This window comes from Lycium barbarum, chromosome 6 (genome assembly GCF_019175385.1).
Source record: "Lycium barbarum isolate Lr01 chromosome 6, ASM1917538v2, whole genome shotgun sequence".
In the NCBI taxonomy this organism is placed as follows: Eukaryota; Viridiplantae; Streptophyta; class Magnoliopsida; order Solanales; family Solanaceae; genus Lycium; species Lycium barbarum.
Genome location: NC_083342.1, coordinates 134,489,652 through 134,505,687, shown reverse-complemented (window position 1 = coordinate 134,505,687; position 16,036 = coordinate 134,489,652). Strand labels below are relative to the sequence as shown.

At 33.4% G+C, this 16,036-nt stretch overlaps 1 protein-coding gene across 3 annotated transcripts; it reads right to left on the bottom strand.

Annotated features, from left to right (window-relative positions):
- Positions 1–11,588: 11,588 nt before the first annotated feature.
- Positions 11,589–15,556, bottom strand: LOC132599228 (protein CHROMOSOME TRANSMISSION FIDELITY 7). Of its 3 annotated transcripts, none has more exons than XM_060312510.1 (7): positions 15,409–15,556; positions 14,904–15,112; positions 13,592–13,853; positions 13,387–13,482; positions 13,197–13,265; positions 12,539–12,888; positions 11,589–11,925 (listed from the first exon to the last, which is right to left on the bottom strand). In XM_060312510.1, the coding sequence occupies exons 2-7, from the start codon at positions 15,059–15,061 to the stop codon at positions 11,790–11,792; spliced, it is 1,071 nt and encodes a 356-aa protein (XP_060168493.1). In that variant the 5' UTR covers positions 15,062–15,112; positions 15,409–15,556; the 3' UTR covers positions 11,589–11,789. The 3 variants fall into 3 exon arrangements, with proteins under 3 accessions (XP_060168493.1, XP_060168492.1, XP_060168491.1); XM_060312509.1 differs by having other exon boundaries at positions 14,904–15,236; positions 15,409–15,511; XM_060312508.1 differs by lacking the exon at positions 15,409–15,556 and having other exon boundaries at positions 14,904–15,374.
- Between the last annotated feature and the right edge of the window lie 480 nt (positions 15,557–16,036).

Genomic DNA, 16,036 nt, shown 5'->3' with positions numbered 1-16,036 from the left:
GAACTTGTAGTTTTATATATATCATACTCTCTTAGTCCTAATTTATATAAAGGTGTATGACTGGCCACGAAAATTAAGAGAAAAAAAAAACTTTTGAAATTAAAAGTCTAAAATAAGTGATAGGGATTTATGTGGTACAAATCAACTCATTAAGGGAAAAATAAAAAGTTTGAAGTTAAATATAACTAAATATGGAATGATGTCAATTTTTTTTGGAAATAATCAAAAAGAAAAGAGTCACGTAAATGAAAATGGAGAGAGTAGTATTTTATAGCTATGCAAGCATCTTATAGAAGATAAAATGAGAATATTAAACTTATAGTGTTTTTCAAATATAAAAATGCATTTCAACTAGAGAATTGCTTCTTCTATTGCGTGAAACTTGTTTACCCCAACAAAACTACAGTTGAATTTGTTAGTAGTTTAAACTTTAAAGGATACATGAATTGATTTGTTATAAGTAAGTAGAAAATAATAGCAATTAGTAATGAAAGCAAGTAAATATAAAGAAAGAATATAATAAAATAGCAATTAGTAATGGCAGTCCCCGATCCTTATTCTGGAGCCAATTCGGGCTATCTCCAGTATCTTTAACGGACATGATGCCTTTGGGTACAATGCCTTTTTTTTTTACTATCCTATAGCCATCTTTAAATGCTTCTAGTACTTATTGCAATAGTCCCTAGTGTTCGTAGACATTACTATTCTTCATCTAAGTCATTTTCTGGCGAATCATTCCGGAAACGCTCTTGCCTCCTGTCAGTCCGTGGTCCCAACGGGTATGGTTCAAACCGGTGTCTAGAATGCCTCCGATCAAATTTCAATTGATCTTGATTCCGGATCGTATAAGATGCCGATATATCTACTTGATCATCTTCTAAGCGAAACTTTGATTTATACCTATTGTGAACATCCATCCAAGATGTCGCGGGAAAGTCCAACAAGCTTTCCTTTAAATTTGGATTCAAACCCCTAGTGAAAGCCTTTGTTGCCCATTCATCTGGAACTGTGGGCAACATCATGCGTTCTTTTTGGAATCTTATCATCAATTCTGGCAACAACTCCGTGTCTTCCTGAGCTATTTTAAAGATATCCGCTTTTCTTGCAGACATCTTTTTTGCTTCTGCGTGTGCCTTGATAAAAGCATTTGTCACCATTTCAAAAGAGTTAATAGAATGTTCTTGAAGTAAATGATACCAAGTCACTGTCCCTTTGGACAATGTTTCATCGAACTTTTTAAGTAAAACCGATTCAATTTCGTCCGGTTGCATGTCATTGCCCTTCACAGCGCAAGTGTATGATGGCACATGCTCCTGAGGATCTGTGGTTTCATCATATTTGGATATATCCGGCATTTTGAATCTCTTGGGGATTAATTTCGGCGCTGCACTTGGTGGTAACAACATCTGGACGTATATTTTTGAGTCCGGTCCCTTTAACACCGACAGAGCCCTCGGTATGTGTTCTATCTAAGTATTGAACGCCTTCAATTCTTTCTCGTTGGGATCCAGTCTGCTGGTTAACTCCTTTTTTTTTCCAACCGACTAGATGAAGCTTGAAGATACTTCATGATTTTCGGTGCTTCATTGTTATCAGAACCACTTCCGCGACCTTCTCCTTGATCCTCGGTCCTAATTGATGCTTTACCATTAGCTAAGCCTGTACCGGTTCCACGTTTCTTTTGTAGATCCGCAATTTTCTTCTGTTGTTTTTGTAATAAGTCCAAGATTTTTGTCAAATCTGACCCGGCAACCCTTATTTCGCCTTCGGCGTCACCATCATCATTTGAGGTCAAATCATCCTTGATGTGTTTAGACGCTCGAGGTGAAATCATAGATTCATTACTTGCCCGAATTTCTCCTGTAACCAGATCAACCACTGGAGTAGTTGTGTTGTTCAACAACTCTTTGTTAGCCGTGTTGGTTTGATCTCCAGTGTTTGCCATAATTCCAAATTACCTGATTTCACGAATTTACGAGTGATTAGTAAGGTGATTAGAGCAACAAAACAATATCACAATTATCCTTAGCCCCGCGGTGGGCGCCAAACTGTTTACCCAAAAAAAAGTACAGTTAAATTTGTTAATGGTTTAAAGAATACGTGAATTGATTTGTTATAAATAAATAGAAAATAATAACCATTAGTAATGAAATCAAGTAAAGCCGGAATATAATAAAATAAGCCCAGGCCTTTGGAACCTAGAGAAATCTCTCAATGAGGATGACTCCGGTTGAACACTATGCCTTTAAGCACACTTCGACTCCGGAACAAAAGAATATAGAGAACAAAGTAAGTATGTTGTATTGCTATACGATTTCCGATGTCTTACAATAGAATCAGAACCTCTACTTATACTAGAGTTATGGGGTGCATGATCCACAAATGATGCCCCTTAATTACCAATATTAATGTTGCAATAAAGGGTAATTAAAAGGTAATAAAAGCTAATAAAGGCTGGAGGAATCTTGGAGTCTTCTGTAACATTTCTATAACGGTCACATCTTGAATTGCTTCTTATCCAGCCACAGGTTTGTATCCGGTGTCATCATGGTTGAGTCGCCGCTGACTGGCCATCCTTGCTATGTTTCGCTTCCTAACTTGCCCAACTCTTGAGACCGGTTTTTACCGTATACCAAAACTATTTCTTTATTCACTTGTTCCAAAAAGAATAATACATTTTTTTTAGTTTAAAAACATCTAATTATAAACTTCTCAATTCTCATTAAGATGCAGATGCGGATGAACAATAGTTACTATGATTTCACATGGACACAATATAATTTTTTTCAAATCTTGTATATGTGCTACAATAATATATATATTTTTTTTGAAATTCGTAATCTTTAAATTGTGAATTCACTTAAGAGATTCATAAACTTTAAGATAATTAGTTTTAAAAATCTTATAAGTATATAAATATTAAAACATATTTCAAATCATAATTTTAAAAATCTCCAATTTAAAATTTCGTGTTGAGTTCAACTATGTCACGTTAAAATGAAAAGAAATATAGTTATAGATTAGTGATAGGAGTGAAATATTTAGCAAAGGGTGGAATCACGGGGATACAGAGAACAGATATAGGAAAAGGAGGGAAAACCAATAAGCGCTGACGGAAGACATGAGGATGGTGTCAGTTAAAATTCACATGCAATGAGAAATGTGACTTCATTACTTCTTTTATGTCCCCATAACATTTGTTTTCTAGCCTACTCCAACTATTCTTAGCCACTTGTAATTCTTTAATTCATTATCCTATTCAAAGTAATATATAGAGGGTGATAATCATTTACATCCCGGATTATGTTTTAAAATCAAACTCCCCTTAACTTTGAACAATAGACAGTCTCCCGCTCCCCCTCCCAACCTTTATTCTAAGTGACTTTTAATGCCTATTTTACCTTTACATTATCAATTTTTTTTTACTTCCATAAGATCATGATATTTTTCATTTTTTTTAATTTATGTAACAAATTTCTTATAAAAAATAAATATTATCTTCTAGGCGAAAAAAAGTGAGAAATACTAATTGAGTATGTAAATTAATGATGTTCCATAATAAAATAAATTAGCAGAATAAATAAAAATTTAATTGTATTAAAAATAAACAAAAATTTAATATTTATTTATACAAGTGAAAAATAACAGGTCATGATAACTTTATAAATATATTTATATGCAAGTAATGCAAAAACAATTATAAAATAGAGGCAAATTCTTAAAAATGATTTATTTATACTGTAAATGAATTTTATTATAATTTAAGAAATATTCCATTATAGACAACCAAAACTTTTTTATTTATATAAATAATAGAGAATAAGAGAGACGTGAAATTTAAATGTACACAGATGCATGTATATACATATATGCATACTTACTGCATAATATAGAAATAACAATCATAAAAAATAACATTAGGTTTTGTTACAAATTCATAAAAGTATTATTCTACTTATAATGTTAATGAACTTAAATAAGAATATATAAATACCTAGATTAAAAAATATATATTATAATATAAAAATGTAACATAAATTGAGGATTGAAAAAAACAAGGGTGAAATAGTCATTGCATAGGATAAAAGGGGGAGAATGTCTATTGTTCAAAGTTGAAGGAGAAGTTTGATTTTTAAAGCAATTTGGAGGGTGAAAATGATTTCCACCCGATACAGAGAGATTAAGCTGTTTTTTTATTTTTTTAGGTGTTTGGCAAACCAGCTTATAAGCTAAAAATGTGCTTAGAATAAGAAAAAAAAATAAGTTGGGGTAGGCCAACTTACTTTTTTGGGCTTATAAGTTTTTATTTTTATTTTTTATCTAGCCAGCTTATAAGCCACTTTTTTTAAGCTAAGTCAAACGGGCTCTTATACGACTATTATGTTGGTCTAAATGTGCATAAAAGTGGGAAGATAAAAAATAGCACGTTTACATGTTTACTTTCTGTTAAGAAACGTTGGTTACACTCCAACTAGAGACTGGACAGACAGGACAGTTAAAGGAGAAGCGAAAGCCAGGCTTCATGTTTACAATTTTTAATAGAAAAAATTTTAAACTCATAATTAGGGAGAATGATCAAGTTTGCGCTAAACTATGCGAAAGGTTGAAATTTGTATGACGTCACCGAGTATTAAACTTTCGTCGTTTGAAAATAAAGTGAAGTTTAACCTATTTTAGTAACGGCAAAGAGATATTAACCTCAATTATTATCGAAGGGCAAAATAATTCCATTTTACATAGTTTAAGGACAAATTTGACCCGCTATCTTTATTTAATTCCACAAGATTCAACTTTAAGAGTCTCATTTTTTTTCCCCTTTAAATTTTGTATTCAGTTAAACTTAGACACTTAAACTGAATCAGAAAAAATAACCATTTTAACTCACAAAAGTTCAAAGTTATCTCCGAAAGAAATTCATATTAAATATTACAGATTATTTTTTAACTTCAAATATATTTCTTTTAAATTTCACCGAAATATTATCCAAACGCCCATGTTTTGTCGGTCTAAATAGATGTGCATAACACTACGGAAGTTAAAAAAGTAGTTTACTTTCTGTTGAGGAACCGTCGGTTACACTCAAACTAGAGAGTGGACAGTTAAAGGAGAAGAGAAAGCCAGGCTTCATGTTTACTTTTTTTTATCAAAACAATTTTTATTTGTCACCAGGCTTTATTTATACTTCATTATCTTTAGAATAGCGTCATCTTAAAGAAATAAATATGCCTGAGAATGCGATAAAGTGGTTAAAGTTTTTTTCTTTTTTCAAAAAAAATTTCTTGGTTGTTTTAGATGTGTGTGTGTTTGTGTATTTATTTAATTTTTCCAATCTTGGACTTACAGCGAGTGGGTAGTTAAACGAATTGAATTTGATGAATAGTGCAATGAGCTATTTGACTCTCAACATCAAATTATTTTGGAAACGTAACAGAATTTTTTTCGATTTATTTATATTCTTACCCCATATTAAGGCATTCTAAAAGGGACGCCATAAGTACTTTCTAGTCTATACTGTGCAGGTTATTGACCACTCACCAACCTAGGTGTGTAGCGGAATAGTATTTTTTTTTTTAATTAGATGTATCAGGGTCGAATTGCTAGACATCAAGTGATTGGCTTGATTGAGGATTAACTATAAGCTGGCACACCGGTTGGTTGTTCGCACAATTGGATGGTGCCTTATCTAACGCAACGGACGCGTAATAACATTTGTGGTGGTGTTTCAAGATGCCAATGTACAGTGTTCAAGATCAAGCTTGTCGGCAGACCACTGCCGAACTATTCTTGAGTGAGTTGGATCACAATCATTTTATCCACTGAACTACTACATATTATGCCTTTAAATTAAAACATTAAAAGATAATCGGAAAATGTGACGACATAGAAACAATATAACCCCTATTAGTAAAGGAAAAATGTAGAGAGTGCTAAAACCTTCATAGTACTCTAACCTTAATCAAACAAATTTAAATTAATCGGATCCGTGAATTATAGACTCTAAATACTTGAAGAAGGAAAAAACAAAACAAAGAACTTGTAACCACACAAACCCAAACCTACTTTACAGAATCTACAATCATTATGATCGAATAGTTCTTTTGTTTTTCTTTTTTATTTTTTGGATTTTTGTTTGAGTTGATGGGAGAAAAGGATTGTTATTTTGTGCAGGGTTAGAGAAAGCAGGGAACTAAATAGTGCGGAAATAGGACACATTATCATTTAATACAAATGGAGGCATAGCACCTCCTATTCTTTACGACATTCATTAAATAAAAGGAGAAATTAAGGATGCTGTTCTTAGACAACTCGACATACCAAAAACGATATCTACAAAAAGGACTCACCCATTAATCAAATTTTGTATTGCTATAATTGGCCCATAAACTATTACGTATCTTAAAAACTAGACAAGAATTTTAATTTGCACCATAATTTATTTTGTGGGAACACTTACGTAATTCTTGTCGCAATATTTATTAATTTTTCCTTATGTACACTTGAATGTCCCAATGGAAAACACTAACTCATTTTTTGTTTTCTTCCTCTATTCAATTGAAAGCTTTAGACACCACAGTACCACACTTGTGTGTGAAACTCTAATTTCTAGCTATCCAAGTGCCCAAGCTTCCAATTGGATTTTCATAGTTAGCTAATTATGCTTGTAAGTTGTAACACTTATGTCCTAAATTTGGGCACTACACAAGGCATCAAATACCAAGCTCAAGGCATCAAATAAGATTGAGCTACTAGCTGAAGACATTTATGTTACATGTTTTCTCATTAATGAATTTTGTACCAAAATATGCTCACTGCATCAATATTTTCATCTCTTTGTAGATCTATCTTTAATAGGGCAATTCGCGCGAATGCCCTTCAAATGCGTTGGTCTTTAATATTTGCCCTTCTAAACTAAAAAATAATAAGAAAAGGCGTTACTATCCCTACCCATCACATATAAAAACCTGAAAGTCTGTAACGAATCCCAAACATCCAATTAAACCTATCCATCATTCCAACAACAAACCTTTCAATCGTTCCATCGTTCCAACATTTCACCGGAGAAATCTCCATTGATTTTGCTGCTACAACATCGTAAAAGATAAATACATAATATATAGCGTTTCAATTGAACGTAATTCAACTCAATTTGATGCTTTATTAAGTTTAGATTTGTTAATATTTGAAAATAATAACAAATCATCTTCTATGAACTAAACAACTGATATTCAGTTGAGATTCAACATTGCGAATCATAATTTTACTCAACAACATAGAATTGATCAAATTTATTGCTTTGTTCCGATTTTGATTAGTTTATACGTTCCATTTGATTAGTATACAATGCTCAATGACTTAGACTTGAAATTATAGTAACTTCAGTTGACAAAAAATAATCAGGCAAAGTTCTGAACAAGTATGCCGGAGGAGGCAGAAGTTCACCTTGCAAAAGAACAAAGTATGCCGCTAGAGTCAAACTTTCATTTTCATAAGCAAAACATCAAGTATACAAGTGTTAAGAACTAGAAAAGTATGCCGGAGGAGGCAGAAATTTACTTTACAAAAGAACAAAGTATGCTGTTAGAGGCAACTTTTATTTTCATGAGCAAAACAAAAATTTACGCAAGTATTAAAAACTAGAAAAGTATGCCGGAGGAGGCAGAAGTTTACTTTACAAAAGAACAAAGTATGCTGTTAGAGGCAACTTTCATTTTCATAAGCAAAATAAAAAAGTACACAAGTGTTAAGAATTAGACAAGTCTGCCGGAGGAGGCAGAAGTTCACTTTACAAAAGAACAAATTATGTTGTTAGAGGCAAACTTTCATTTTCATAAGCAAAACATCAAGTATACAAGTGTTAAGAACTAGAAAAGTATGCCGGATGAGGCAGAAGTTTACTTTACAAAAGAACAAAGTATGCTGTTAGAGGCAACTTTCATTTTCATAAGCAAAATAAAAAGTACACAAGTGTTAAGAATTAGACAAGTCTGCCGGAGGGGGCAGAAGTTCACGTTACAAAAGAACAAAGTATGCTATTAGTGGCAAACTTTTATTTTCATGAGCAAAACAAAAATTTACGCAAGTGTTAAGAACTAAAAAAGTATGCCGGAGGAGGCAGAAGTTCATTTTACAAAAGAATAAAGTATGCTGTTAGAGGCAACTTTCATTTTCATAAGCAAAACAAAAACATTATTAACAAAACAACACCAAAAACACATAAGATTGCATAAAAATCAAAATTATTAACAAGACAACACCAAAAAACCAAGCACACATAAATTAACTTAATTCATGAAGTTATGCCGGAACAAGCATAACTTTATGCCGGAACCGGCATAACTTCAGTTTACAAAATTACAAAGTATGCCGTGAGAGGCAAACTTTCATTTTTCATAACCAAAACAAAACATTATTAACAAAACACCAAAAACACATAAGATTGCATAAAAACTAAAATTATTAACAAGACAACACCAAAAAACCAAGCACACATAAATTAACTTAATTCATGAAGTTATGCCGGAACAAGCATAACTTTATGCCGGAACCGACATAACTTCAGTTTCAAAAACCAAGAACTCTGCCGGACCCGACATATGTTGCCTCAGACAAACACATTCTTCACAAAAACCAGATTATTAAATAAAAACAGCAGCAACAACATAAAACAGCTGTTCACAGGCAAAACTTCAACGATTCAACAAAGAGAAAACCAAAACGCATATCAAAATCAACTAAAACATATTACGACATTCATAATACGACATTCAAAAAACCAAAATATATACATGGGGAATGAAACTAAAGTTCAAAAAATCATACAGACACTATAACAAAACACTATAATTTTAAATAAAAAAGGATCAATTAAATATAAAAAACGATGAAGACAAGGATATCAATTCAACAAATAACAATTTAACATAAAAACAAATATTGAAACGAGCAAAAGATTCAAATTCGTACCTAAGTTTTAGAACATATGAGACAAACACAAAACAGAGGAGGAAAGAAGAAGCAAAAAAAGAAAAGAAAAGGGCAAATGACGAAATAAAAAGGATTTTAATGGGGTAAGGGCAATTTTGTCAAAAAACTTTCATTAAACAGGCGGCAAGGGCAAAATTTAAAGAAGACATAAGTGAGGGGCAAAATATAAAGACCAGCCCAAAAGAAGGGCACTCCGCACAAAAAATTGTCTTTAATATATGACAGCATTTACTTGAAATATATGCAAGAAAGTTATTCTGATACTCCCTCCATTCCAAAATAAGTGTCCTTTTAGGCTTTTTATTTTGTTCCAAAATAAGTGTTACTTTAGGATTTCAAGAAGAAATTAATTCTATTCTTCCAAACTTATTAATTCTATTCTTCCAAACTTACCCTTATTTATTATCAAGAATCATTAAATAACTTTTTTTTTCTAAGCATTAATTAGGGGTAAATTGGTAAAAACACTCCTAATTTTCTAGGAATGAACAATTGCTTAAGGGGTGTGCATGAGCTAAAAAAGACACTTATTTTGGAATGGAGGGAGTAATTATTAGTAGAAAGAAAAAGAAAATACCTTCTTCTGGTAAATGGAGGGGAAGTGCTGTATTTTGCCGTTGGGAATTGATAGTGCTCTGGCCCCAAGGGGTACCAAATTGTTTCGATAATATCATAGCATCCCATTACTCCAAATTTCGTAAGACGGAAAAATTCTGGGTTCATGATTCAATCTTTTTTTCCCGTACCAAAATACAAGTTCTTGATTCAATTTATACATACCATTTATGAATACTTGGAATAAAGGCTTTGCCGTCAGATTCACTCCACACAAAAAATGATTAAGGGGTTGAACATAACTAGGTTTAGTTAATGCAAAATCGAGGGTACTACATTAGAATGAAATTGCTCCATTGCTAGATCTAGATTCCCATTTGCCCAACAAAGAGATTTCTTCGTGCCGGGTTGAGAGACAATTGACCCCGCAAAACCTAAGGTCTGCAACAAGGTCATAAACCGGACCCATGCTTTAAAGGATTCTAACTCACTACCCTCCTTTCGTTGCAATTTAAAGTTACCTGTTTCATTTTCAAGGTAACAAGTTCCACTTATTATTATGGACAATTACCTAATAGTGTCAACGTTCTTTTTCATTAATAATAGTATATAATTAACTCAAAGTATAATGATAAATTCATTCGACTACTAGAACACAGCCCAATGTAAAGTTATCTGAAGCCTTTCAATACTCTCTACAAGTGGATGAACAAATAACAGTCAGTAACAACTAGCAGCAAGAACTAGGGCACTTCAGGTGAGTAACCAAATTAAAATCACAATAGCAAGCCGGACCATCATTGCATTCAAGAATCAATGTGATCCAGATCCAATATTGAAAGTCTAAAATACCAAAATCCAATATTCAACTCTGCCAGACATGAACACTAATATCACATATACCAAGAAAAACCTATATAAAGGAACCCCATCTGTTCATCAACCAGCAGAATCACCACATAAATGTCTAACTGAAAATCACCATTTTAAACAATATCTCAAAACCAAAAACCAAACGTTTTAAGCAAAAGGAATCAAAATTACAACTCCAAAATTCAAGATAGTTCAAATGTCAACCTCACTTCATAATAAGCAGAACAAGATATCATCAGAATATGCCACATTCATCTGTTTGTATCTCCTGGGGAATGGTCTACAAACCTTCCAGAGGAGCATTCATATTCTTGGTGTCCTCCCCCCCCCCCCCCCCCCCAACAACCCACCCCACCCAAGGTGTGACAGATCATCTTGGCCACAGCTACCTGCTAGCAGTCTCAACCTACAATGTCCTGTTATCCTCCACTACCAATGACCCAAGGTCCAGTAACCCACTCTTCAACAACACTGGACCTAGGCCAACTTTCACTTTCAGCTTGACTATTTCACTGGATACATGCTACAGTCACTATTATCACATGTACCAAGTAATTCTATCGCTTAGACAAACGGGAGATAAAAGAACCTTAATAGGACTAAAGCAATGAGAATTTCAACTGGTCGAATACAGCAGCAGCAAATTTCTAAGATATAAACATGTTTAAAGAGAATGATTTTGTGCTATATGAACAGTGAACTGCCTATGGGAGGCAATTGCCTTAGAGGTCAAACAAGGAATAATCAATCAAATTTTCAGAATACAATTAAGGGTGTTATGCTCCTAGTCATTGATATCAAAGATGCATTTAATTTAGAGAAAACTGATTCTTGCATGGAGCCATGTAATTGTCCAGTTAAGGATATACAATCATCTGCAAGAAATCTGATGTTTTCTTGAAAGCGAGAAGATTATTACTCCCTCTGTCCCAATTTATGTGCACACTTTCCTTTTATTCCATCCCAAAAAAGAATGTCACATTTCTATAATTAGAAATAACTTAACTTTAAAAATCCCTTTTTATCCTTAATGAATGATTTCTAGCCACACAAATGTCTTAAGGTTTGTTTTAGACCACAAATTACAAAAGTCTTCCTTTCTTTCTTAAACTTTGTGCCAAGTCAAACAGTGCCACATAAATTGGGACGAAGGGAGTAACATAATAGATTCAGCATAACACATGTAACAGAGCTTGGCAAGATTCTTATGTTAACCCTGTATTATACTGGGTAAGAATAGCTTTGTTTGCTCCAGTTAATACAAATAAATTAATAGCTTTGCGCGCATGAACATAGATGGATTATCCAGTAAATTACTAGACTAACTGTAATATACTTGGCTGAAAAAAATTAACATGCTATTTCTTAAATCCTTACTACACATCAGAAGGTGTATAAACCAAGAATGAGTGACTGCTTGTGTAATTGGAGATGAGGGCCCTTCCAACTGAGGTTGGCTGAGAATAGGCTAACTCTGAGCGTTTAAGAACTAAATCCTTGCAAAAACTTTCCCTGAATTGAAGAATGAGAAACAAGTTCAGACTAAATGGAAATCATACGCAATGAAAAAATATGTTGACCTTTAACATTCCAGACTGCAAATAGTGAAAACGGAGTTTAATTTAAAGAGAATAGTTACTACCCTTTTTTTTTTGAGAAGGTAACATATTTGTGTATATATATAAAGTAGACTTAAAAACTGTGTAGTCTTTACAGTGTGGAGCATTATATATGGAGTACACTGTGGCAGGATCTTCTCATACTACATAGATGGAGTACACCATTCTGACCTTGCGAATACTTGCATACCAGGACCCTTTTCATAAATTATGTGAAAGTAAAGAAGAATTCAGCTACAAGTTCACAAAGACACTTGTCAAGTCAGAGCATCAGACTACTCGACATATGAGAACTAGGTTTGTTGGATCGAGTGATAGTCGCCTTTTTCCCTTTCGCAGTGATCTCGTTTCTCAGACATGAAATTTTTCGTTTCCAATGGAAACTAAAGAGCAATTACTAGTTTGAACCCCAACAGTTTGAATTTTGTCAGCAGATTTTAATTTCATTAACCATGCAACATATTTTCAATGAAAAACTTCAAGGAACCATAAGTAAATGGTGTTACCTAGCAGCATCCAGCAAATAGCTGGCTATATGTTTTCTTCTGTTGGAGGGAGTAACCCAAATAGCTCTAATGCCACATAATGCACATACAGCTTCCTTCTCACACAAGACTACTCCACTGACACTTTCATCGGGCTCTTCACGGCTTTTGGTTGATTGATTTCTTCTAACCGTTTCCCTCTGGAAACTCACTCCCCCAAATTGGAGTGTGGTTGAAGTCCGTCTTGCTTCCTTCTCAGGTGAAACATCACACCTGCTGTCTTCTGGTCTTGAGAGAATCTTATACGCCTTCTTTATGGGCTCTGCTACCAGACATCCAGATATTCTTTGAGAAGATATAAACAGATACACCTGTTAACAAGACAAATATTTCAGAGTTTCATTCACAAAGCTAGTCAATCTCAGCCTGTCCCATAACCACCACACAAAGGGAGAAATCCCCATAAAAATTATTCATCAATTTTGAGAACAACCATTCAATGGCATAGGATGATTAAGAAGCCTCATTGAATCAAGCAACTTAAAACTCAAGTTAATAAAATAGAACGTAGCAGAGAGTTGGAAGCTGGACAGTTGAAATTCGACACTAATTAATGGAAAACTTTCAACAATGAAGTTTGCTTTCGATGACTATAAATTTCTTAGCAACAGAAAGAAACCTTGCATAGCTGATGATATATCCACCCATCTCCAAGATCCATCTCCATCATCTTCACAACTTCCTGTACCTGTCAATATCACTCTCTCTCTAATTCTATGAACAATGTTTAACATGATTTGACTAGAGAAATATCAATTGCGGAAATCAAAATATGTTTTTTCATGTATAACCAAATCATATATGTAAACCTTGTTTCTCTGAGGAGGAGGGTCATCGTCCAGCACCAGGATAATTCGTCCAATTTCCAGTGAAGGAATTCGAAGAATTTTTTCATACCGCCAACCCTGGACATTTTATCAAAGCCCGATAAGATAGAACTCTAACCTTTTAATAACTGTATTTCATCAAGCACAACGGAAAATTTTGAAATACTAGATTCTGTTGCTGAATTACCTTAAATGGAATACCATGCGTATAATTCTTGTGAAACGTCTTGTGAAACTTTTCATCCCCTTCATCACCTTTAGCATACTTGAAGCCACAGACAGTACAAGTATGTAATAAAAAATCAGACTGACCCAGTTCCAAATAGAATTGGGCGTACTTTCTCTTCTTATTAAGAACTTTCCCTGACTTTGCCACCTCCAGGTTTGGCACAACATTCTCCAAGTCTATTTCCTTGGATGTTTCACCAGTTGATGCACCATTCGTTTCACTGCAAAATCAGCTTACTATAAGCAAAGAACTTGAAGAGGAAATAAAAATGGTCATCAATGTTAGGTAGTAACAACTCTGATATATTATGTCTTTTCAAACACATGCTAGCCCAATTTAGCATAAAACCTATTTGTTTCAAAAAATTAAGAAAATGATTTAAGAAATCTTGTGTAACGATCAAGCTTTTATACTCAAAGGCGTTCAAATTGTTTAACGGTGTGATTTTAAGAAACTGTTGTTAAATCATTTCCCATAATCTGCCTTTAGTGACTATGATTCTCTAAAATAGCCATCCCGGTCTTCTATATACTGAACAAACTCAACAAGAACAGCCAGTTGTACCACCCTAGTAGTCTTCCCTGATGGCTGACGAAAAAGGAGCAAATTCAAATCCAATGCTTTCTCTTATTTCTCCTTGTTAAGTTCCTTCCTTTTTGGTGTCTTTATTGTGCTTGCTTTGCCATGGTGCATAAAAGTCCAACCATGACATTTTGTTTCAGAGCACTCGCTATTGAAAGAGATTTCCTTTTCCAGTACTCAAAATCTTTTTTCCATTCATTACAGTAAATTCTTTCTTAGTTCTTCTGCTTTTAGCCTGTTTATAAGCATGTTGATGAAGGAACACTAGATTTATTACTACCTCAAATTAAAATAAGAACATGGTGTCTAGGTCAAGGCTGCTACAAATCCAACTCAATACCTAAAAGAAACCCCTACATCAGAATATGTTTAAGACTCCAAGTGAAGCCAGGCTACTTTCAAGATTTTAGTTTAATAGGTAATTTGATTGAGGAAATGTTCATTGAAGAGGTACTGCTATTTAACCAGGCAAATAATTCGTACACCATAATTGTGAATTTGTGAGACATGATATTCAATTAACCTCTCCCAGAGACCAAAAAAAAAAAAAAAAAAACCTGTTTGACCATCTAGGTGAAAAATAAATTTGAACAAAACAAGCAATACGAGGAAAGGCTAATCTGTAAAAGTGTAGCAAAAGTAGAAAAACTACATAGTAATAGACAATACCAAACAACAGACATCATACCCAATTGAATTTTGAGGTCTTCGCTGGTATGTGACCACAATTTCTGGCTGTACCCTCCCATAATCGAACTCAACGCTGCAACATTGAGATGGATCTTCACTCTTGGGTGCAGGAGATGAAGAAGAAGGCTTAAAGAAACTGTTAATCTTTGATTGCATGCTTCAATTTCTCCGTTTCTTTGATATCCTCTCAGCTTTTTCACCTTTCACCTGTTTTATTTTGTAACTATCATACGAAAATCTTGCCATAGCCCTCAGCGAGGTCCTGATCTATTTTACATGTACATCCAGAAGTCCTCAGCGAGAACTGATAACATAACTTATCATGCAGTATCTATAATAGTACAGTATATGTTAATTAAGCGAAAAAAAAAGAAAGGAAAAATCAAAAGCTGCCTAACAATGGACATGAACTATTGAAGTACTAAATAGGAATAACTCGGGAAAAAACAATTATGCAGCACAACATGAATGAATACAAATAAAGGAAATAAAAAATAACTCACCGATTGCAAGAGTATTTCAGGCAACACTCTTTGCTTCTTTTCACTACTTTTCTTTTGGGAATTTGGCGGCTTTGAAATTTGGCGCCAGGTCAATTTGGGCCAAAAATTGGCTTTTCCTAGTTGGGCTTTTTTTTTATATTTAGGATTGTGAAGTAGGATTTCTTTCCAAAATGTGCAATTTTGGCCGGAAATTTTATTAGTGTTTAATTTATTGAGAATTTTAAATATATAAAAATCTATATGTGAAATGTAATTTATATGTGTATTAATTTAATCAAGATAGCGAATGAAAGATGACATTAGCTAATTCATGTTTTAGAATTTAAATTTGTTAATGGTATTTTTGTTATTTAAATTCTCCGGCTTTTATTATTTGTTGTTTGAATTTTTTTTTGTATTTATTCATGAAGGATTAATATTTTGAATTATAATACTAAATTTTATTGATTATTTACTTTTAGGGAGGTAAAATGTGTAGTTTGGTAATATTTGCAAAAAAATTGTAATTAATTATTTGAAAGTTAAGATATCGTGGTTGACTTGTATCTAATAGTAATAACTTTAATTTTATTGCATTGCTAATACTTTTTTTTTTGTATGAGTTTCTATGATCCTTTTTAATCTCCTT

Excerpts from the sequence above, each read along its gene's own strand:
- LOC132599228 (XM_060312510.1), bottom strand. The coding sequence starts at position 15,061 with ATGCAATCAAAGATTAACAGTTTCTTTAAGCCTTCTTCTTCATCTCCT. Across the intron at positions 13,854-14,903 it reads AGACCTCAAAATTCAATTGG|TGAAACGAATGGTGCATCAA; the intron begins GTATGATGTCTG and ends CTGATTTTGCAG. Across the intron at positions 13,266-13,386 it reads CTCCTCCTCAGAGAAACAAG|GTACAGGAAGTTGTGAAGAT; the intron begins GTTTACATATAT and ends TGATATTGACAG.